Here is a 25,037-nt window from a genome sequence, read left to right as displayed (position 1 = left end):
ACTGTATGTTTCCCACTCTGCTAGACTGACCACATGAGGCAAGAATTCCCTTCCCTGCAAGGATGCCTTGTGACTCTCAGGACAGCAAAGAAAAGCCAAAGGCCATACATTTTAAACTCAGAATCTCCTGTATCATAAGCCAATCGGACTTCCTAAATGTTACCCAAACTTGATGCTGACAAATACATCTTTTCCCATTCTAGGATATACAGGTGTTTCTAATTTTTAAACCAAGGACAGAGCTTCATTTTTACCCTGACAAGTGCTCTGGTTCTTTACTTCAGCCCATTGCTACATAGAATCTGTGACAAAGGCATTCACTTTACCTCCAAATTTCTGGAAATCTACAAATGATACTGGAGATTTCTGTATCCTCCAAATAGCTGATAAAAGTAAATAAAATGCAGCTTTTTAAATTGTAATTTTAAAGTAAAATAAACATTTGTAATCATAAGAAAATAGCTATTTTGTCTTTATAGAGAAAGGAAAACACTCCATGGCCCTGTTTCTTTGTTTTTTCAGGAAGGTGGATCTTTCTGCTGGAACTGGTAAGAACAAACTTTTCTGGAATCTATGGAAGGGGTGGCAGATTTACTAGCATCACCTGTGAGAGCCAGGCCCCCAGAGAGGAGGTGTTCTGGGAAGGGGATTCTGTAGGATATATACAGGCTGTTTCAAAACAAGATGAGGGGGAGAAGAGGCAGATTAAGAAATGAGGGGTCCTGGCAATGTCCCCAATACAGAAGCTTCCTCTTGCCAGAGCCTTTTAATGCTGCTCATGTTCTGCTTCTTTTTATTTACAAATAAGTGGGAAAAGATACTTGCTTTGCAATATCATAGCAAAAACACAACAAAATGAAACAAAAAAAATTGTAGCAAAAGCTTGGCCATTTTATAACAAAAGATAGGCTCATGCTGTCCATCTCTGAACATTAGAAAGAGAGGCAGCAGCAAGGATGATCCTGACCCACCATGCTTTGGAGAAAAAGTGAGTATGTCCATCAGTGCATTTTGTTGAGACAAGAGGGAAGAATGAGGAAAAATATCGCAGAAGTTTCACCAACATCCAACTATCTTAACCATAAAGAACTATACCAAACATATTGAAGCTGAAAATCAGCATTTCTAAACATTTAATTTTATTCAGATTTAATCAACAAGTTAATCTATTACTTTGATGAAAATTCTTTTAGCTAATGGAAAAAAAAAAAAAGGACACACAACCTGAGGCCAATCTGATTTTGCTTTATTGAATACTATCCCACACCCAATATTTACAGATGTAATTAAATGGAATTTATAGGACTACCAAGTGAAACATTTTAAAAAGTTAATCTGAGACACTCTTAATGGAAATCATCAATTCATATGTGTTAATACAATAATTAATTTAAAATTTTCAGCCAATATCCAAGGTGGTTCAGTTCATAAAAACTCTATTTTCAAGAAGACAGAAGTCTGAGGAAATAAAAAAAAATTTTTTTTCAGAAAAATATTTCCGTATCTAGTCACAATCTTCCAGTTTTTCTGTAAAAGAAATCAATAACAATTATAGACATTCTGGCCACCACAAATTAAATATAGATTTCTCAGATGCATGACTATTCTCCTTAATGCCATATTTAGCTTGACACATAGAAAAACTATTCTTCTATCATGTTTTCATGATAGGCTTAAGTATTTTTTAGGTTTAAAAAGAAATATAGACCCAAATTTAAACCAGCACCTAAATACTATAGCCATGCGTTATTATTACCTTGGCTATCCATTATGCACAGTCCATAGAAGGAGCCAAGATGGACAACAAAGATGGTATTTCTCTAACTAGTCATAAGTGTGATCTACTGTAGAAGCCAGTTGCTTTTATAGATATTAAGAGGACGCCAGATATACAGTATCTACCTCTGTATGTCTGAGAGAACGCCAAGGACATGTGGACTAATGGCCCGAACTTACATCTGCAACATTCTCAAAACAGAACTGCAAAAATGTGGGGATCATAGTGGCAGATGGGGATATTATTTTCTCTACCTATACAAATTTAAAGATATGAGATGAGGTAGGTTTACTACTCCTCATACATAGAATTCAAGAATTATAGTATTTCTTATCTTTAAAAAGTATAGGCCTATGTTATTACACAGAACCTATTCTCCCCCTTTTCTTTGAAAGATGGTAGTTCTTGGGGCACCTGTGTGGCTCAGTGGTTGAGCATATGCCTTTGGCCCAGGTCGTGATCCCAGGGTCCTGGGATCAAGTCCTGCATTGGGCTCCCCATAGGGAGCCTGCTTCTCCCTCTGCCTATGTCTCTGCCTCTCTGTGTCTCTCACGAATAGATAAATAAAATCTTTTTTTTTTTTAAAGATGGCAGTTCTTCAAAATGTATTATTGTTGCTATTTTTAGACAATCTAGATATTAAAATGTAAATATGACATATTAATATTAAAATATTAAATGTAAAATTCAATCCTATCTATGCATTTCAAAAATGCCAAGATAAAATGAAACAGCATGTCAATGCTAGCAACTTCTATATTAAAATTCTGCAAACTAAACAGTCTTTAATGATATTCATTTTTGCTAGAATAACACTGCTGAAGAGGCAGATAAGCATGGCACAGAAAATCATCATAAACAAATATCATTTATTATTCACAATTTAAAAACATTCAATTTCCAAAAAGGATTCTGGAAATGGTAGTGGTGCTGGATTTTTCTTTTAAGTAAAAACTTCCCTATACGCAATAAATATGTTTCCTGCTTAACAAACCTTTTTTTTTTTTTTAACTATAAAGGCAAATTTCATATAGTTTAAATTCATTGGATTCTAAACTATTAGTGCTCAAAGGACCTTTATTTTTTAAAGAGTCTATTTATTCATGAGAGAGAGAGAGAGAGAGAGAGAGAGACATAGGCAGAGGGAGAAGCAGGCTCTTTGCAGGGAGCCTGATGCGGGACTTGATTTCCAGACCCTGGTATCATGTCCTGAGCTGAAGGTAGTTGCTCAACCGCTGAGCCACCCATGTGTCCCAAAACCATTTTTAAATAACAGAAATTAACCCTATTCGTGAACAGTTTAAATAGCTGATAAAAATATAGAGAAATGAGGATAAAGTTGGAAGAGTGGAGTAAGGTGTATTTACAATCAAACCATGGTACAGAGCATCTTCATCTTCACTGATTACTCAATATATACATACATCTGTCTTATAGATATCAGATAAACATATACCTGATGCGTTTCTATTAAATGTAAATAAATTTACCACTGTAAATTTGAATTTTTTTTCTTAAATCCACATTTTGTTTCGGAAATTGCCAACACACTGATGACAATGGCTCTTGGTTAACAGCACATTCATGTGAGTGGCATATGCTAGCTTTCTCAAAATGCAGAGCAGACTTACCCATATGGTCAATAGTTGATCATTTTTCGAAGGGCATCATAGCACTTCCATTTGTCTGGGATGTAGAATGGCTCAAAAATGTGAGGGAACGGTGTGTCATACCCACATACTCTTGATATAGGAGCCTCTAGATTCAGGAAGCATTCTTCCTACAGAGAAGAATACAGATAGTTAACTTCAAGAATGTTTCTTTTTATTCACAGAGATGAAACATTTCCACTTAAAATGTAATTCTTTCTAAGGGCATTAAAATAATTAAGTATATTATAATGTAAAAAAAAGTTAAAAAATAAAGTAACACACAGCATGTTTGACATGATCCCAATTTTACTTAAAATGTTTTTGTACATGTGTCTGCATTTATGCCTCCATACGTATCTCTTGTTTAAGCCTAACTGGGACTATACCAAAGACGTTGTCCTACAAATACAAATGTTATGCATGACAAAATCATAACAAAATGTTTATAGGGAACTCTGCAGCTTAAAATTAGTGGTAGTATATGTTTTCTCCTGTGTCCTGTATTTTTCAAATCTTATATACAATGGACATGCATTACTTTCTTAATAAATATTTCTAATTACTCTACAGTCAGGCTGAACTTCTCTACCAGTTACTTAACTGTGCTCTGCATTCTCTCATGGCCAAGCTTTTGTAAATGCTGATAGGTCCATGGCCAATTCACTGCCCAAAGCCCATCGCTCTTTGCCTGACTGATGTGTGCACATCTCTCAGATATGTTAGGAGTCACCACTGCTGGGAATCTTTCCCTGGTGGCACCACTGATAAGAGGGGTTTCTGCCCTGAGCTACTTAACTGTATTTTATTTTAATTTGCTTCTTAACACAATGCTTTTTTACTTATTTAATTTTTTTTAAAGATTTTATTTATATGACAGAGAGAGAGAGAGTGAGCACAAGTAGGGGGAGGGCAGGCAGAGGGAGAGGGAGAAGCAGGCTTCCCATGGGGCAAGGAGGCCAATTCGGGGGCTTGATCCCAGAACCCTGAATCATGACCTAAGCCAAAGGCAGATGCTTAACCAACTGAGTCACCCAGGCACTCCTTAAGATTTTACTTAAATTCCAGTTAACATACAGTATAAAATTCATTTTAGGTGTACAATATAGTGATTCAACACTTCCAGATATCACCAGGTGCTCACCCAAACAAGTACCCTTCTTAATCCCCATCACCGATTTCATCCATCCCGCCTACCCTCCCTCCCTCTGTGTTCTCTAAAGTTAAGAGTCTGTTTCTTGATTTGCATCCATCTCTCTCTCTCTCTCTCTCCCCTTTGGTCATTTGTTTTGTTTTTTAATTTCTACATACGATTAAAATCATATGGTATCTTTCTTTCTCTGACTTACTTCACTTAACATAATACTCTCTAGATCCATCCATATTGTTAGGAATGGCAAGAAGTCATTCCCTTTATGGGTAAGTAATATTCCATTATGCGTATATACCACATCTTCTTTATCCATTCATCAGTCAATGGATACTTTCCATAGTTTGGCTATTGTTATATTCTAAAATTTTCATTCAAGCAGAAACTTTTAAATGCAGGAATCCTGATACCTCATGTTTACTACCTATGCTCTGTGCATACTTCTTCAAGTGACAAACATAACAGGGCAGCAAGGGCCTGAGAACAGGACAAATTAGCATCAAAGAGATCCAACTAGCCATTTACAGTTGGATAACAACCCATAACCACTGCCCCCATAACTCCTGTGATTTATAGTGTTGGTTTTTCTTAGCTACAGGAAATCTTCATTCACAACTTGAGAACACTACAAGAATTACCTAAGAAATTCCACTACTAATAAGCTTTAAAAAAAAAAAAAAAAAGATAGATTGGTGGATTGTTTCTTGTTTGCAACAAATAATTTTAAAGGGATTTAAATTGTTGATATGGGATTAGCTCTGTTTTATTAGTTTAGTTGACACAGGCTGTTTTTCCATCTTCCCTGAATATGTACTCTTCATAAACTACCCATGGTCAAACTGTAAAGTACAGAAAATCAAAGGTAAAACATTTCACTAAATGCCCTTGACTTTACACCTGTTATAAAATAGTGGAAAGCTGAGGCTACAACAAAATGATCTGCCAGTGTTTGTGAAAACGACTCCTTTTAACATAATGACTACCATCATCAAACTTTTTTTTTTTTTTTCCAAATAACACTGCTCCTAATTCCTCAAGAATGTTACGATCACTCTTTACAAGATACACCTGTGTGTTTGCATGGGCACAGAAAAATGTCTGAAAGGTCACACTTGAACTAAAACTGGCAGTCACCCTCTGAGGCCAGGAGTTGCAAAGAGGTAGAAAGGACTCTACTTTATACCTTATATGTACTGTTAGAGTTTTTATGAAACAGTGTTACTTCTGTAATTAAATAGCATTGATATAAAAGAGTAAAGAATCACCTTCTTATGTGAATAAAAGTTACCATTTTATGTTAGTTTTGTAACTTTATATGTAACATTTCCTTAATTTGGAAACAATTACTACACAGTAAGTGGAATTAAAGTATTTTAAAGTACTGTATATAAGACACATTTTAAAAATCACGGAAGATAACAGAAAAATATGTAACACAGGACTATGATTCAGTTTTATAAGGATATGCCCTGAACAAATGATACCATTTGACATCCAAATTCTTTGCTAACTGAAGTATTTATTATTAAAGAGACTTAAGTTTTTACTTCCACAGCCTTGTGCTAAAACTTCTTTTAAAGATTTCAGAAAAAAAAGATGTTTGGGTCAAGCAACTACACAGAGTGACTTCCTACTGAGTTAGTTCATATACAAATGATTTATATGTCACTATATGGTTCTTTGGGGAACCATCAAAACAGGGCATCCTTGTTTAACCTATTTTTTTCATACAGAAGCTGTACACACACACACACACACACACACACACACACACACACACACTTAAAAGGAATATTTGAATCTCATTGGCAGATTTATAGGTCAACATACCACATTAATCCTCCAGAAAGTACATATCTCTATTATATACCATATTATGACACCATAATTACTATAGTAACCGTGTACCCTGAATTTCCAAGACTGTCCAGATTAATCATATTTTTCTTTTCCTTGACTGTGTAAGCACACTCTTATTTTAAAAACTCTGATGATTTCTGATTTGGAAATAGTAATTCACATAAAATTAGGTAGAAATAATGACCTAATCCACAGGGTTGTGAGGATTACAGGCCATGTCTTCATAGGGGCTAACATGGGAAGTGTCAGTTTCTGGTCTCTCTCTTTAAGGAGCTTGTATGTGGAACCATTATAGATGTGAATGTGAGGTTCCAGAGCAGCTTACAGTCTAATATGTAACTAGGGACATCAGAAGGGAACCCAAACAGGTGCCAAGAGAAACTTCTCTCCAGTATTCATGGTCCAAAGTTTTGCCATGCATCCAGTGAAAAAGGAGTATAAATGAACCCTACTGCAATCACTCAGTAATTCCTACATACGTTTTGTTGTGGTGTGTGCTTCCACACAAATAATCAGATTCTTAAAGAGAAACAGATATTCCCTCCAAAAGACTGTTGTATGAAATTCTAGTATATGATATTCTAAATTTACTTTTGATTATCTTTTGGTCATTATGAGAATTTTCTTTCTAAAACAATGTTAATAATAGTACCCAGTTCTTATGATGTAGCAAATGGTACATATATTTTATCTTGGTTAATCATTCTAACAAATCCAAGAGGTAGGTATTATATTTCATTTCACAGATGAGGAAATCAAGGTGAAAGAACTTGCCCAGGTCAAACAGCTACATACATAGCCAATTAAGATTCCAACCTGACTACAAAGCCCATATTCCTAGTTACTCTTCTGCAAAGTGACTATTGAGGATAGTAATAACAGGAAAAACTCAAATAAAATAGTAATAAAAAGGAATGATGAAAAAGGCAGGCTGGGATTAAGGTTTTAGAACAGTGCCTCAAGAGGTATGATGGGTTAAATTCAGTCTAAGACTCTTCAGTGTATATATAAGGAAGGTAGAGGCTGAGACATGTGAAGAAGTTGAAAGCACACACTTAAGCCTAGAAGTAACAGAGCAATAAACAGATGGTCCCAGGTCTCAGCAGCCTCCTGAGCTATCCTAAGCGATTTAAATAAGCATCAGGTTGTTTATATATTAGCCATCTGGGTTGCTATGCATATTATAACCAGAAAAGGAAGCTGACAATCTGAAATGACAATTCCATGTTGTAAAAACCACAAACGCAAGCAACATAAATTCTTTATTTGCCGCTTTTCTGTAACAAAACAAAGTCTTACGTGTCTTATGGAAATTGAAGAGCACAGAGATCCTGTATATTTCTTAGCAGGTAAGAGGGAGTAAGTAAAAATTAATTACAAGAGGATCCATTATTATTTTAGGAAAACTAAAATTATCAATCGGTTTTTTAAAATTACGTATGCTGCATTTATTCCCATGTTTTGGTGAATGTAATAAGATTATATACTGTGTACATGTAAATATGTATATATTAGGGCTTTCGTGGGATCACTCAAGATCTCTCGGCACTTAACCTCATCTCCCCATTCAAGTTTTAAGTATATCAACCATAAATTCTCCCATCCCTATGTTGCAGAAGTCACAGCACTGAAATCAATTTCGGGCACACAACACTGTGGCTTTGGTCATTCTCCACAAATCTTTTCATTGTTTTTATGGCAAAGCTGTATAACATAATTGATACAGCATGGAATTTGGAATTCTATTTGAAGGGAATACTATGATTTAACTTGTTTTCCTATGATTTAACTCCTCGGAGCCTCTGGTTACTCTACAGAAAACTAGAGGTATTAAAAATTCTGCTATTATATTACATTATCCTATTGTCTTGTAACTCTATTTTGCTAAAGGTCCATTCGCCTCTCCAGATTGTGCAGTAGTGTATAAAGAGAACCTACTTTCAAGCTTGACATAACATAGTGCTCAATAATTGCTAGGTGTTTGCTTCCCTCTTAAGATTCCAAGTTACAATAAACACAAGGTGTTTGAAATCATAGATTAAATCATCAGTGAAGAAAAGATTCTGGTACACGGAACAGTCAACACTAAGAAGTAACATTCCTTATAGCACTGTGTCTGAACTGCTATGCTTTATTGGAGACCTACTAAGCTTTAAAAAATGTAAGGAAACGCCAAAAATAAGTAAATGCTGTAGAGGAGGAAGGAGGGAGGGAATCACTGAGGTTAGGAGCAGCCCGACTGCACGCAGGCCTCAGGGAAAGGGAGGGTCCGGTGCTGCCCCCTGGTGGGCATCAGGGAGCCTGGATACCAATTGCCAGCTCCTGGGGCCAGAAAGACAGATCCTGGGGCTAGGTGAGGAAGCAAGAGCTCTGGAAATGTTTTTAAAAAACAACAACAACAACAACAAAAAAAAACCCAAAAAAACCAAACTACCTCCCCTCCCCCCAAGGCACAAAATTTCCAAGCACTGCTACTATATAGCAAATTAGGCTGTCAGTTAGCTATGGATGGCTACAAGTAAAAGAGCCCAACATAATTGAATGTAATCAAAGCATACATACTTTGAAAAACGTCAAAGAATAAAAGACCACCACTCAGTATCATTTATTTTTAAAGTAATCATTTTGTTTTTGTTTCTTAGTTCAAGGCAATCCCAGGCTCGAATTTCTTTCTGGGAACAATTTTGGAATACTTTTTATTCAGTTCTTCTAATGACAGAAAGTTGGATGCAGCCTATTGTGTTAAGACCACATATCATACCTTGTGTTAGAAAGTTATGAAGAAAAGTTTAAAGTGAGATAAGAAAACCTAGGTCTTTTATATATGTTCCTACTTTTTATAGCTGATATGGGCTGATTAAATTACTTAATTTTTCCTGAAAAACATAGTTTTCTAAACATTTAATGGAAAGTCAAAAAAGCAGGACATTATAATGGGACATACCTCACAAGTCAAAATAGGAAAACGCTGCCTACAGGGTTACCTGATAAATCAAAATTCACATTCCTCATGGGAACAAGGAGAAACAGCAGTTCACAACTTAATTTCAAAGTAATAGCTCAGAAAATGGATTTGCAAATTATTTTGCAAGCAAAAAAGTCCAGAATACATCATATAATCATATGCTGCCAATAAACCCATTTAAACTATAACAATATATTTTGTTTCTGAGGGAGGACAGAATGGGGGTAAATTAAGCTATAAAGTAATGAGCACCAAATGAGACATAGAGATCACAGAGTTATCATTTCTTCTCTAGGAGAAAAAAAATTAAGAAATGATTTGTGGATGTGCTTAATTTTAAACCTAAATTCCAAAACCTTTTAGTCCTAATTTAGTTAAACTATTAAATTAACTATAAAACAACAGAAATCTTGCTTCTAAGTTCAATTAGTTGTCTAGAGGTCATAATGAGCAGTGCAAGAGTTAAACTCTAAAAATAAAAAAAATAAAAAAACCCAATATACCAAATGTTGTAAACCTGATAGTTATAAAGTCAATGAACTTAGAGACTTATATTTTGATTATAAGTTGAATAGTCTTATCTATGTAAGGCTAGACATCCCTCCAGTTCCCTGATACTATCAGATTATATTTGTTTTAAATTTGTTTTAAATCTGCCATGAAACATGCCCATAGCCAAAACATGAGCTTTAGCAGATGAGAAAAAAAATGATTCTGGTGCCTTGAATCACACTTCCTTAGCAAATGAGTCACAGAAACCTGTGAAGGCACCATGCCAGCAGCTCCAAATTAATTTCATTATTGAATTAAGTAAATACAACTTTTACTAATGTAAAATATGATTCTTCATTTAAGCTAATCGTTTAAATAGTATGTTATCATGTTTTTAAAACTTAGCTTTTTAGAAGACATATTAGGCTATATCAATTTTCTACATAACACAGACCTATGAAATTAATTCTTCAGGCAGCACAGTTCCTAATCTGCCCTCAAACATCAGAGCTATCTTTATTTTATTTTTTCTGATACCATATGCACATGAGATGCATTCAACAAATACTTGGTGATATGAAGTCTCTCACTTTTAAAATACAGTTGAACCAGTGTAACTAAGTGAAACAGTATATGAATAATATAATTTTATCCAGCTTTCTAGAAGACCTAAAACATTATAGTCAAGCCCAGCTATTTCAGCAAAGCTTCTATGTAAAATCATGGTCTTGACTAAATTAAAAGCTGAGCTCTCATTTAACTTCACTGAAATGTCTTCTGTATCTGAGGACTTTAAAAAAAATTCCATCTCTCCCTCTTTAATCCAAATTACTGGCAATCTGGTACAATTTTTGTTTTCTGCAATTTCTTTAGCTAAAGAATGGAACTGAATTCCAAATTAGGATTTTCATTTAAATTCAAATTCCAGTTTTAAAATGGAAGCTTATTTTCTGAAGTTAGAAATATTATTTCTGAACTAAATGGGTTCCCCGGGATATAGTTTGGCTACCTAAAACAAAGTTGGAGTATGATATTAAAACATGTACAGAAATGATTCATGGCTCAAAGTCTACAGTTGTATTAAAATATAAACATGTTAACATATAATTATCTATGAATCTCAATAGATAAACTGTAGAAACTGAAGTAGAACAAATTTTAAAATCAAAATATAATTTTAAAATCAACCATTTATTACATAATAGGAATTTTTTATCCTCAGAATGATGGTTTTTTAAATTTCACTGTTTTAAAATCAGAAATAAGTGAAAGTGAATACTCATTTCTATAATTTATAATGTTTTATCGAAGATCACTTTTTAAGAAAGTACATAGTGTTCATTATTGCCTTGGGACTATATTAACTACTTTATAAACACTAATTCGTTTTGCTTTTCATAAAAACTAAATTAGCAACCACATAGGTAAAACTCACACCCCATCCAAACCACTTAGGTTTTCCAGGTAAAACCTGTAAAGCTTTGGTTCTGCTTTCGAGCTTTCCCCCAGATACAGTCTTGAGCTGTGACCCAAACTGCCGCGCCACTTTCACCTGATGAGCACGGTAAGAACAGCAGCCCAAAAACAGTCATTTCTTCCTTAAATCTTCTTGCAAATAAACATCGTATTTATTTGCAGCACTTAGTCTCCAAAGATATCCTGAGGCTTTACAAGTTCAAAAGCTAAAGTTAACATTCTTTTCAGACACACTATGGGCAAATTCTGACATTTAAAATGTACTATGGCTACAATGCTTTTGTTAAAACAATTTATATTCAATAGAGAGGGGAAAAAAAGGCAATGCTCTCAAATTTCCACAGACGCTGAAGCTCTCAAATTTTATAGTTCAGAATTCTTCCCTATAGAAGCAAGCATCGGCAGCAGCAAAGTTTGAAAGTGGAATTTCCTGAGAATGTGGGTGCATAATGATAAACATAAGCGACGTGCAGCACTGGGTCATCTCATGAACAAACCTCTCTCTGTCAGGTAGGATTCTTGCTTTTGTATTTGCAGGAAACTTCAAATACTCCTATTAAGCAACTTTCGATGATCTGACAAAACATTTGGTTTTTCTGATTGTTTTTTTCCATAAAATTATTCCTATAGCATTCTAATCCCACCAAATGGTGCTCGGGAGGCAGAAATCAATTCTGGCTACAGCAACCTGATGATTCTTTTGTCTCGTGACACAGGAAATATATTCTTGTAGGATTTGGGAAACTGAACCTGCACTAGAAAAATTTCTATTGGGATTTGCCACTGTCCCAATTTTGCAACCTGATTTTAATTTTCCAGACTAATCACAAAACGAAACTACTTGAATAAAGTGATTTCCCCTTATCTGACACCATCTTTCTAAAAAAGTTTGAGAAGCTGGATAAAGAAATGAGGGCTAAACTAGCTGCTATTTTATGAATGATCTCTTGTTACAATATAAAGTTTATTTTTTGTTACTGCTTTTTCTTTCTCTTTAAGTGTCAAATTTCTAGTTTGTGTTTGTGTATAAATACTAAACCAACTTGCTAAATGTAAAAAAGGCAAGGAAAAGATCAACTTTATCTACATAATGCCAAAAGAGATATGTCAATGTTTTTATTGAAATTAAACACACTTTTTTTTAAGTTAATCTTGGGTGTCATAGCAACACAGCCTTTAAGCTTGGTTTTGCTGAATGAATAAATCAGACCAAGTTGTTTTTCAGCAATTTAATTCTGGTCACTAGATCACTGTAATTTCACTACTATTTCTGCCCAGCAGAAATAAATGTTCTAAGGCCATCACCAATTATTAGGGAGATCTAGTCAAAATTTTGTTAATTGGATCCCAATAGTAGTAGCACTCCTGAAATTTAATAATTGAACAAATTAACAAAGGAAACAAGTTTTTGGCAGGAATCTCTGACCTAAGTAAGAAAAGGCTTGTTAGTGCTCTCATTATTTACATGTAGATGACTTTTGCTAATACAATGAGTTTAACCTTTTCATTAAAACAAATCTAGCACTTGTGATTACTGTCTGCATCTAATTAAAATATGATGCAGAACACAAAATATATTTTCCTCTTTGCTGCATTTACATATCTATGTTTCTACCTTTAAAGTTGCATAACATTTCTTACAAAGAAACTTTTCAGATTAAGTGTCTATGTATCTGCATATATACATTTTCAGAATTTCAAGAATCGAGATATTTCAGAATTAGAGGAAAAATACGCATGCCTCCTTTTTTATGCCCATAATTGGGTAAATTGTGTGCTGATACGATGAATCCAATTCTCACAAAATCTATGTTGCATGCTCACTGTGGACAAACTTCTAATAAGCATGACAAAACTACAGATACACTAGTGAAAGGTGGTTCATAACTAGGACCTGGCTCTGGATACTTTTATAGATGAGTGCAAAATTATAATTAAAAATGTCAAAGTTACTGTTTTTAGATGACTAAATTTACGGAGTTTCTATAAAAGGGTGATGTTCACACAGTTTACTTAGATGGACCAAAGTACTTATTTCCTATTTTTTTATCTACTTATTTGAGGACGAACTCTACAAAAATTCCATCAGGTCCCTTGATTGGGAATCGGGCTACAACGCATAGCACAGATTCCCCCAGAGAAATCACAGCAGATTCCCCCAGAGAAATCACAGAAGTTTCCCTACTGGTCATATACCACAGGTAATGATGTGTAGAAGCACATGCGGACACAAACAAATAACTCTGTGTTCAATCAACAAGTCCTGGTGAATATCCTGAGAAACAACAGGGATGCCTCCAGGAAAAGGAATGTATTTGTTCATATGCCTATCACTTCAGAAAAAGGAATCTGTACACGCGTACAGAGAACAAAAAAGCCAGACGTTAACTAAATAGTAACCAAAGAGATATTCTTACTTAATAATAAACAAGTATGATTATTTATATAGTCTCAAGCCTTTCAACAACTCTATGGGGTGGTGACAAGTGAAGAGAGACTGACAAAGGTTAAGTGAGGTGACCCTGACCACACAAGTTCCGTCACCGTTCTGTCGGTATTTGAACCAGCTGGTCTGCTTTCTCTTGGGCATGCTGCCAGGGCTTTAGATCTAAAAGTGGGCAAGAGAGTACTGTTTGGATACAAGGCAAAATTTATATGTATTACTACCATGATAGCTGTGAAAGAGAAACTGGTGGAATCATCTACTTGTTTATGCAAGTCCAATCAATACATATTTTTTAATAAAAAGCTTTAGCAGTCAGGGTCTTTGGGAGGCAGTGGTTATTAGGGAAGAGATGGGTCTCTAGAGTCACAGTAGGGTAAGCTCGGACTTATAGGTTTGGTTTCTTTTAAATATTTGTTGGGGAGAAAATGGGAAATTGAGAGAAAGGAAAGACATGAGTGGAACTTTGCTTGAGTGCTGGCCATAACTGCCACATTGAGTCATGAAGCCCATTTTGAATTCTGAGAAAGAAACGAAGATGTTCAACCAATGGTGGGCTTTAAGTTGAAAGTTTCTTTTTTTCTTTTTAAGATTTTATTTATTTATTCATGAGAGACATGGAGGGAGAGAGAGAGAGGCAGAGATGCAGACAGAGGGAGAAGCAGGCTCCATGTTGGGAGCCCGAGGTGGGACTCGATCTCAGGACCGAAGGATCATGCCCTGAGTCAAAGGCAGATGCTCAACTGCTGAGCCACCCAGGTGTCCCAGAAGTTTCTTCTACTTTAAGAGTCAAGAAAATGAAACTTGCTTCCTTTCATTTCCTTATCTGTGGGGAAAATCTAGATTTAACTTAAGTAGCTAAGTAATTTGATAAGAATATGCAGCTTTTTGGTAGAGTAGGAAAATATTTTAAATAAACATGGGTTACAAGTTTTATCCGAGCCTTAAATTAGAATATGAAATTTAACCTTCTCCTTGTAGTAAATATTTTATAGCTATTCTCCACGCTTAACTCACTTTTGTAGAACTCTAAAACTACAGAAGGAAATTCCTGGAGTATTTAAAGAAATGTCTTTTGAGAATAAGATTAAATTCTTTTTTTTTTTTTTTTTGCAATTAAAACAGCAGACAATAGATAAGACACTCTACAATTGAATTACTCTCAAATTAAAATGTAAATTTAAGTGCGGTATAGGGTCTCCCTGTCTCAGATTCTACTCACTGGGTTCAATTAGTGGTTATTGGCACAGACTCCACAGCTGGCACTGGGGTGTTTATTAATAGCCGTGGGCTCTCGATATAGGTGTAAAGCTAGTTGCACACACATAAATGCCACCAAGTGGACATGGCTGTGTGCAGACGGGTCCATCCCCACACATGGAAACAGGTCTCGGTTGTCTCGGACAAGAACTTCAGACATCCCCGAGAAAATATCACGTTTAAAAGCTCAGTTTATATATGTATATAATATATCTGGGTTATGATGCATTAACATTTCATCATTTTCAATTCCCAGTCCCCCGAATGAGCACGCTTATATGTCTGACATAACAAATCACCAACCCGAAAGGATTTTCCTTAGGTTTCCTCAAATGCTAATTATGTAGCAAATCTAATTAAGTCTGTATATGATTCACTTCAGCAGTAGGTACTTCAGTTACTTCAGAATTGCCAAAAGGGATCTGAAATGTCTATTCTCCCTCCAAAACAATCATGCTGCGTGCCAAACTGATAACCATTAAACACAGCTGCAGAGCAAATGTGCGGTCTTGGTCCTGTAAATACAGTGTTCACACATCAATCTGCCCTGCGAGCAATTTCGGATTCAGAACTACCGATTGCAGGTTTATGTTACTGTTAGACGAGTATTATACATGAGTATTTTCACCCAGCACAGCTTGAACAGATTTCTCCATGTCATGAAAGTTTCCTACACCTAAGATTACTCACTGAAACTCTGAACATCCCCAAGCAGTGATAAAGAGCATTTGATCAGCATCTTGTTGAACTGGTTTTCAAGCTCTATTCCACACGTGAAAAAAAGTCAAAGTTGCTGTGTATGTCTGAGAACATATTTATGGAACAATTAACATGCAATCCATTTAGCCTCATTCCTGAAGAAAATCATATATACTGTATTTACTATAAATACTTTTCATTACAGTGAGAAAGTATGCAAAACAAATCTATGGGCCTGAGTTACAGAAATTAAACTCTTTTTATTTCAGTAACTCAAATCATTTCCATGGAAGGAAATTCTTTTCAGAGGGGCTCTCCAGACTGGGTGGGTTTCCGGATGCTTAAGGCCATGACCGCATTCCCTCCAGAGGCTGTTAGATCGCTATGGCAACTACCCTCTCCCTATCAATAAGCAACAGCTCGAACACCGATATTCTTTAAAAAATGGTTTCCTTCTCTGTGGCCATTATGGCATGAACTAGTTTCAAGACTAAAATATACCACGTTTTGTGCAAAACTAACGTATGTTTGCTGACGAATGGTTTCACTAGAATTCAACTTTATAAATAAATGCAAAAATAGGAAACCAGTCACTGGACTCCAATTCAGTTTCAAAACAAGGTAATATTTGTGACATAAATAATCTAAGGATGTTACAGCTGGAATGGGTTATGTGTGGAGGTCCAGGCAGAAGAAAATCGGTCTCCAGGGAGCAAATGACAGATTAGAAGCAAAACTGACATGAGAACAACATATGCTTCCACCCAGCTCTTGGAGTTTCTTAAAGGCAGCACACATTGGAATAGTTGTAGTTCTTATATGTGGTTATTTCCTGATATGTAATTATTACTGTGCAGGGTAATAAATAAGTTGGCTGCATTGATTAAATTAAATAGTGTCTCTCTCCTATTTCAGGAGATAAGTGGTTGCCAGCCCTGTCTTCACTGATTCAAGATCATAGCTAAGTCTCTTCACTTGTGCCTCATTTTAGGTGTGCAAAACAAACACTGGAAGCCATCACGCACACTGTTTTTCACAGCCCCCTTGTCTTAGAGGTATGATGCCTAACGCAGGATAGGCCTCAGTAGATAGCTGCTAACCAAATGATTCTACTTTCAACTTAGACTATTTCACTCTAGGGCATTAATGAGCTTAGTCACTGATGAGGCAAAAAATCAACAAGACAGGAACTGGGGTGTGGACATTTTCACTCCTTAGCAATTACTGAACACTGTCTTACTCATCTACCAGACGCCACACCATTTATTGTGATCATGCCCTCCCCTAGTTAAAAGCTTTTCCTGGCTCCCCAAAGCTTATGCTTTATTTATCCCTATTTCCCTCCCAGCCCAGTACAGACATGCACAGGCCCACATCCACCCTGAAGCTTACCACTTTAGAACACTGCCTTTACACAAATCTTTCTCTCTCTTCTCCAACTCCCGAATTTTTCCATCCCTTGCTATCTTCACACGATCCACTTTCCAAATTCAGCTCAAATGCCCTTTGCCAGGAAGTCTTCAGGACCGGGATGTTGATTTTAAAATTTATGTGTTCAGTCATTCGTCAAAGATTTCGAGCCTCTTATGTCCCGACCTTCAGAGTTTTATATTCTTGTCGGGGAAATACGTATGAAGACACGCTAGAAAGGAAGTATGCAGGGGTCTGTGATAGGTAGTAATGGGGAGCTAGAGCTCCAAGTTCTCCAGAGGGCTCAGGAAGGGGTTTCCTGAGGACGTGGCATTTGAAAATCGTGAGTATCCAGCTGTGCCAAGAACCACAACAGAGATGGAAAAGAGCCTGGTGGGATCCAGAGATGGAGAGAAAGCAGGTGGGGTTGTAGCACAGGAGGAGGAGTGTGCACAAGGAAGGAAGAACAAACAGGGTGAGGGAGAGTGGTGGGCAACCAGATGGCCAGGTGGCCAACAGACCAGCCTTGGCAGGAAGACGGTGACATACGGTTTTGATATTTCACATATCTATATTTTACCAACTACCTAAAAGAGTAGCTACAGAGATGTCCAACATTCTCCAGGTAAACTCAGGGTTCACTTGCAGGGAATCAGAAATATCATCAGAGATAAATCCTGGAGCTGCTGATAATGAGACACGGAGCGATATAGGGATGAGGGTAGTACGTTAAAGTATACAATACAAACAGATCATTTTTGGGGTGTAATTGTGGAGAAATATCACTTTATTCAGCACAAAATTTTTTAAGGGTCAACACTGAAATGCCCACTTCTGAGGAAAATAAAAGCACGGGACTTTAGAACTGGAAGTATTCTTTTTTTTTTTTTTTAAATTTTATTTTATTTTATTTTTTTTTAATTAATTTTTATTGGTGTTCAATTTACCAACATACAGAAAAACACCCAGTGCTCATCCCGTCAAGTGTCCACCTCAGTGCCCGTCACCCATTCCCCTCCAACACCCGCCCTCCTCCCCCTCCACCACCCCTAGTTCGTTTCCCCGAGTTAGGAGTCTTTATGTTCTGTCTCCCTTCCTGATATTTCCCAACATTTCTTCTCCCTTCCTTTATATTCCCTTTCACTATTATTCATATTCCCCAAATGAATGAGAACATACACTGTTTGTCCTTCTCCGACTGACTTATTTCACTCAGCATAATACCCTCCAAGAACTGGAAGTATTCTACTGTACTTTGTGGCTAACTGGAATCCCTTCTTGGCAAATATTCAAATACCTTTTCTCATCTAGTAATTCGATAGATTTACAACCTTATCTAGTTCCCTAACGATAATATCAATTTCCCATTTACTCACATTGCTGACTTCCTCTCCCTATTCCTTATCTCTGCATCTCTCTTCAGGGGCTTTTTATGGCTATGTATTATAAAGAAAAAGGCTTAAAATGGCTTCACCATATGCATGAAGATCCTTTTTTCAAAAAATGTGATCTATTGTTCCTTTGGCAAGAATTTGGAATCCACCGCAAAGAGAGAGATTTTCCTGTGCTCTATTTAGGGGCAGTAGAGAAAAACCATCCCCCTTATTCGTATCCTTTCTGGTTTTTCTGTCACCAAAGCTGATTACAATATAGCAAATTCTGAGTTAGTCCCATATTAATGTTGCTACTTAGCAACTTGGGGTGGTTGTGAGGTAATATAAAAATGAAGGCAAAACAATTAGAAAGTGCTCCATGTGATGTGCCCAATTATGCAACACTGAGATAGGTATATTTGTATTTTTGCTTAGCGTTTATCTTAATTCTGATTTATAAAAATTCTGATTATGTGAAGGTTTCATTCTTTGGAATTATTATTTGGAATCTTTTAGAAAGTTTAATTCCAATTAGCTCTTTGTTTTGTGAAAAAATGATTTCTTTGTGAAAGAGAATGACAAAACATCTCAGCTTCTTTGGTTTTCGGACTAATACTGTACCGCAAAGTAGAAGACTTGGGTCCTTTTCCTGATTCTGTTATCAACTAGGTAAGTGACAAGACAGTGTGGCTCTAGATTTTCTTAATCATTCTCACTGCCTGCCAGGGTACATTGATCAGCATGATAATAAGGGAAATCGAACTCCAGTCACTGGAAGAGTAAATGCCCTTCCTGAATCCCTTTAATAGAAGGCATGCTTGGCACAATGTCTGGCACACAGCGGGTACTCACTCAGTAGAGGTTTACTTGGAAAATCTAGTTTTTACTTATCTTCACATCTTTCAGACAGGGAGAAAGGCAAGAGCTTGAGAGTCATTTGCCCTTCAATACTGAAAACAGAAACCAACAGATTCTGAACAAAAAGAATTTCAACCCTGAATTCTTGACAAAGCTTAGACTCAAGGTTGTCAGATGACCATTTTGATACTCTAATGGAAAAAAAAAAAAAGATAAAATCTTGATGGCCTCAGAGCCAAAACAAAACAAACACAAAAGGAATAAAACAAAAGAAACCCCAAGGAACTAAAGAAGTCACAAACTGCTTTTGTTTAAGAATAAACACTGAAGGGGCACCTGGGTGGCTCAGTGGTTAAGTGTCTGCCTTTGGCTCAGGTCATGATCCTGGGTCCTGGGATCGAGTCCCACATTGGACTCCCCTGCAGGGAGCCTGCTTCTCCCTCTGCCTATGTCTCTGCCTCTCTCTCTCTCTCTGTCATGAATAAATAAATAAAATCTTAAAAAAAAAAAAAAAGAATAAACACTGAAGGGGCTAACTCAATAGCAAGGAGATAAAAAGTACAGGAGAACTGGCCCTATTGGTGAAAACAATCTTATCATCATTAACAAAATGGGTGGGAAAGACATCATGAAAGAGAAGTATCAGAATCTCTAGAATAAGTGTGCAGAAAGTGGGGAGGTGGAAAAGTACTCTTTCATTTGTAACAAAAACCTAGAAGTTTGACAAAATCTTTGATGATGAAATACGTAAGAATAGCTTCCTGGGGTTTAAAGGCAGGAGCATCTCCTCAAGGGAAGATCAGAACCTCTAGGAGGTAAAATGTTAGATTTAGTCAAAGTAGGCATAGGACAGACTGGAAGCAAGTATCTGTAAAGCACCTGTCTGGCAGAGATCTTCTATCACAAGATATGTAAACGGCTCTCAAAACTTATCAGTAAACAAGGAAATGATCCAATCAGAAAGTGGGTAAAACACAGGAATAGACATTTCATCAAAATGCCAACATAGATGCCAAATAAGCACATGGAAAAATTGTCAACACATTAGCTACTGGGGAAATGAAAATTAAGGCTACAGTGACATATCACTGCACACCTATTGCAACAAAAATAAAGATCGTGACAGCATAAACACTACTGAGGATGTGATCACCCATACACTGGTGGTGGGAGGGTAAAATGGTACAGCCACTCTGGGAAACAGTTTGGCAACTTCTTATAAAACTAAATATACACTTATACCATGTGACCCAGCAATCATACAGAAGTGAAAACACTGAAATGTACACACAAATATTCACAACAACTTTTTCACAATAGCAAAAACTGAAAACAACTCAGCTATCTTTCAATGGGGGGATGGTTAAAAAAAACTGTGGTATATTCATACATACCATGAAAAACTAGTCAGCAATTAACAGGAGCAAACTAGTCATCTACACAATAACCTGGAGGTAAAAAAAGGTCTAGAATTGAAGTCACATCCAGACTCTTGTGGAGTCTGTTAGGAAGCATCGGACTCTGGGTAAATTAATTAGCCTTCCAAATCCCAGTTCTTCTCATTTGTAGAAATGGTTGGTCTATTTCACAGGCTTCTAAAATTTGGATGTGTTTAATTTTAGCAAAGTCCAGTATGTGTGTGACATACAGTAGATATTACTTTCCTTGTTTCTTAACCTACACTACATTAGAGTGAAACAGACAGACAGACAGGAGGTCATAGACCCAGAAGAAGTCCAAACACCAAATCTAAGGGGGCACTCCAGCCTCAGCGATACACAGAGGATCCAAAGAACACAGGATTGTGGCCCTCACTGAGCAGTAGCTTGAGGCTCTGTTGCTGTTACTTTGTAGTAGTAACAAAGGAACCACCCAAAAATGTTCCCAAAACTAAAAAAAAAAAACCTTTAAAGGTAGTTTTATATTTACAGAAAAATGGTGAAGACAGCTCAGAGTTTTTCTATACTTATGCCCAGTTTCCACTATTACTACCATCTCACATTAGTAATGGTACATTTGTCACAACCAACAAACAAATGTTGATACATTATTATTAACTAAAGTCTACTTGTTATTCATATTTCCTCAATTTTCTACTAATGTCCTTTTTCCATTTGAGGGTCCTACTTATTATTTTGTTCTCGTTTCATTAAGATCTCCTTGGCTGTGACAGTTTTTCAGACCTTCCTTGTGTTTGATGACCTTCACGGTTTTAGGGAGTACTGATTGGGTATTCTGTAGAATGTCCCAGAATCGGGATTTCTCTGATGATTCTCTCATAATTGGAGTGAAGTTATAGGGTTGTTGTTGTTGTTTTTCCTCAAGTATTTTTAGTCACAGACTTTAATCTCAAATTGAAGAGAGGTAACTGACAATTCAAACTTCTAGAAACTAGCAAGTGGTTTTCTGGTCACTCTCCTGTTAAGAAACTGCTTTGGGATACCAAACATGTCCTAAGAATATTATTGTCACCATTTAATCAGATCAACCTAACCTGTGTCAATTATAATTAAACACAATACAGTTCTAAAGCTGATGGTTATGACCGTTATCTCAAGCAATCTTTAGACCTCTAACAACCTTCTTTTATTTCACTTGTTAATTCCATTTTGTAGAAGGTTTTGCCCGTCCTTTATCAAGCTCTTTGTAGCATTTGTTCCATTTTCTAGGCAGAGTTTGCAGAATCTTAAAATGATATATCCAGGAACCACATTTTTCTATTAAATACTAACCAGAAAAAGGCAACAATATGTTTGCCTGTTTATCTCCAGAAATACAGCAAGAGAGGGCTAGTTTCTGCCACAATAACAATGTTGTGAAGTAATGGGAGTCTTCACAAGAAGAATCAGTAACACATATTATAGACTGGTACATGCTGTAGCATTTACATAAATTGTTTTGATACAAGGAACTATCATTTGATATTTAGCATATTATATTCTAAAATATCATAGATTTTTCCCCAAAATATCTAATGCTCAGAGAGAAATACAATCCCTATAGCATCTTCTGTATGTCATTCAAAATGTCCTCATTAAAAGTATCAGTAATTTACAAATATAAAAATTCATTGTATTGCATCGCTAGGACTTTATATGCAGTAGGCAGTACTGGCTGTCCAGCATCCATTCCCATCTTCTCTCCTTTTAAGAGTACCCAGGTTTTCCTTCAGGTACTCATTCTTCTTCTGTGTCTCTCCTCTGTATTGTGTGGGAAGCTGACACTTTCCCCAGTACAAGGCTGGGACTCCACTGACTCAGCAACTTGGCGTATTCCATTCTCCTGATTTTGGAGTCTCTAGTTCAGGAAATATGACCTTTATGGTCTAACAAGGGTGAATCTAGAATACTTGCCTGGAACTGCTAGAGCGATAGCTACCATGAAAGAAGTCAGCTCTGAGATAAAATATTTGATAGCCAGCTTCCTCTCACTTGATTTAAGAAGGAAAAGGACAAGGTGACCACAGACAGGTGCTGGAGGATAGAGAAAGCAGGGAGGGTGGCAGGGAAAGGGACAGGTATGTCACAGTTACCTAGAAGTTTTGTTAATAGCAAGTTCATCCCTGACCCCTAAATTGTTGATTCACTGCCCTAAGAGGCTGGCCGAGCCTCCCTGCTATGTATGCTAACACAAATATGCTACTATGTTGTTACTGATAATGTGCGAGCTATAGTTCCTAGAGGTACAGCCCTGCCTCTCTTCTTCCTTTAACCATGAAAACTTAACAAAATGGTAGTCCACATTTCCTGACTTGGTTTCTTCCCCTGTCACTCACGCCTGCCATAATTCCAATCTAATTGCACCTTACATAATGCTCTCCCTGAGTACGGCGCAGTGCTCTGTACCTTAAAATCACTGGAGAGCTTTGAAACTGATGTCTCAGTCCCAGCCTCTAAATGCTCTGATTTAATTATCTGAGGTACAGTCAGGTCACTAGGGGTTTTAAAAACTCTAGGAGATTCTACTGGACAAATACACAAACAGGGTTGAGGACCACTGCTCTACTGCGCCGTTACTACAAATGACCTTTGAATTTGAATCACTGAAGTCAATGAATTTTTCTCAGCTGTTTCTCTTATGCTGAACTGGTAGAAAATAGTCACCAGAAATGCCTGGGTGGCTCAGTGGCTGAATGTCTGCCTTGGGCTCACGGCATGATCCCAGGGTCCTGGAATTGAGTCCTGTATCAGGTTCCCACAGGGAGCCTGCTTTTCCCTCTGCCTATGTCTCTGCCTTGCTCTCTGTGTCTGTCATGAATAAATAAGTAAAATCTTTAAAAAAGAAAAGAAGAAAAAATAGTCACCAAAGAGAAGAAGTAATATTTTTCTCACTAAAAATCCCACAAAGTTGGAAAAAGAGAAGAACAAAATCCATATGCAGAGAACAGCTCTACGAATATGTGAGTTAGGATAACTAGTGTGAGAATTTTAAGGGAAACAATACTGTTAGAGAAAGCAGATGTTAGGGAAATACTAAGGGGAAAAGAGAGAAATCATTGCATATGTCATTGTCCATAAATCCCGCTCTATAAAAGTTTGAAATGGGTCTGTATATTGTGTAAACCCATTTATTAAACAGATACAGGAAAACTCTCTTAAGATGGTTTAGTGCCTTAAAGTTTGTGTGGAAAGGTGATGTGTGTGTTCAAAGAGAATCTGAGACAGCAGACTTACTCTCTTTTCTGTGCATTTTCAGAGACAGAAATGATCATTTAAAAAAGGACAATTTGTATTTTGTGTTCACAAGTAACATAATACTTTAAAAGATAATACTTCAAAAGCTGAAAACATATTAACATATTGGGCGAATACAGGACAGCAAGAACAGAAGGCAATGGCAAGTTTAACCTAAAATGTAAAATCCAGAGCCGGTCACTCCGGAGATTTTCCATAAATGTTTACGGGTGATGATGGACAAATTATAATTTTATACTCTCCTTGATTCATGCTATTTCTGTAACTTTAAAGTCCTCCCACTGTGAATATATTTCCCAGTAGCTCTACTTTCCATTTCCACACAACCACAAGTCACTAAGCCAGCGTCTCCTCTGACTAAAGGTGGTTAAGCAGATCCCAGTTCCTAATGAATTCATTTTATTTTAGAACACACACACCACCAGCTGGCTTCCATGGGCTTGAAAATGATAGCTTAGTAAATAGTAAATAATGGAGAATGATAGTAGTATTCTGAATAAGCATTCTCCTCTTAGCTGCTGAAAAAATGTACACATTACATGCTCCATATAGTGATGATACAAATTATAGCTTCTCTCCTCCTAAGTGAATGCTCCTTGGAGACAGGTACCATATCTACTTATCATTGCCTCTCTACTGCCCAGCACATGTGGTAGACTCCATGTACATATCTGCTGAGCTCATTTAACATTTGATATTCACCAAAATACTATAATATACATATTGGATGAGGAAACACATTTGATTTCAGATTATATTTTTCCTACTGGAAATCTCACATGTAATTGTTAAAATTTTACAAAATAGAATTGGGAGTACAGAGAAATGGAAAATGAAGAAAGGAACATTTTATGTTTTGATTACTACTAAATATTTTATAGCTATCAAAGTATGACACATTATTTTCCTGTTTCATATTAACTGAAATACA

General features: G+C 36.5%; 1 protein-coding gene across 5 annotated transcripts in view; it reads right to left on the bottom strand.

The window, feature by feature from the left end:
* Nucleotides 1-1,225: 1,225 nt before the first annotated feature.
* BCKDHB (branched chain keto acid dehydrogenase E1 subunit beta) overlaps nt 1,226-25,037 on the bottom strand; it is a 211,025-nt gene continuing 187,213 nt past the window's right edge. For 2 of the 5 annotated variants that reach the window (XR_011996925.1, XM_026007404.2), the window contains exons 10-11: nt 3,409-3,557; nt 1,226-1,527 (exon numbers count right to left, since the gene is read on the bottom strand). Coding sequence is in view for 2 of the 5 variants with exons in the window: in XM_026007404.2 (XP_025863189.1) it covers nt 3,417-3,557 (141 nt within the window). In the remaining 3 variants the exon portion in view is untranslated. Of the gene's footprint in view, nt 2,286-2,947; nt 3,558-25,037 lie in introns of all 5 variants that reach the window. The other 3 variants (XR_011996928.1, XM_026007405.2, XR_011996924.1) reach the window with 2 other exon arrangements.

The sequence above is a fragment of the Vulpes vulpes genome, chromosome 1 (assembly GCF_048418805.1).
Source record: "Vulpes vulpes isolate BD-2025 chromosome 1, VulVul3, whole genome shotgun sequence".
NCBI classification, from domain to species: Eukaryota; Metazoa; Chordata; class Mammalia; order Carnivora; family Canidae; genus Vulpes; species Vulpes vulpes.
The sequence above is the reverse complement of the archived record's forward strand: the minus strand, read 5'-3'. Positions and strand labels throughout refer to the sequence as shown.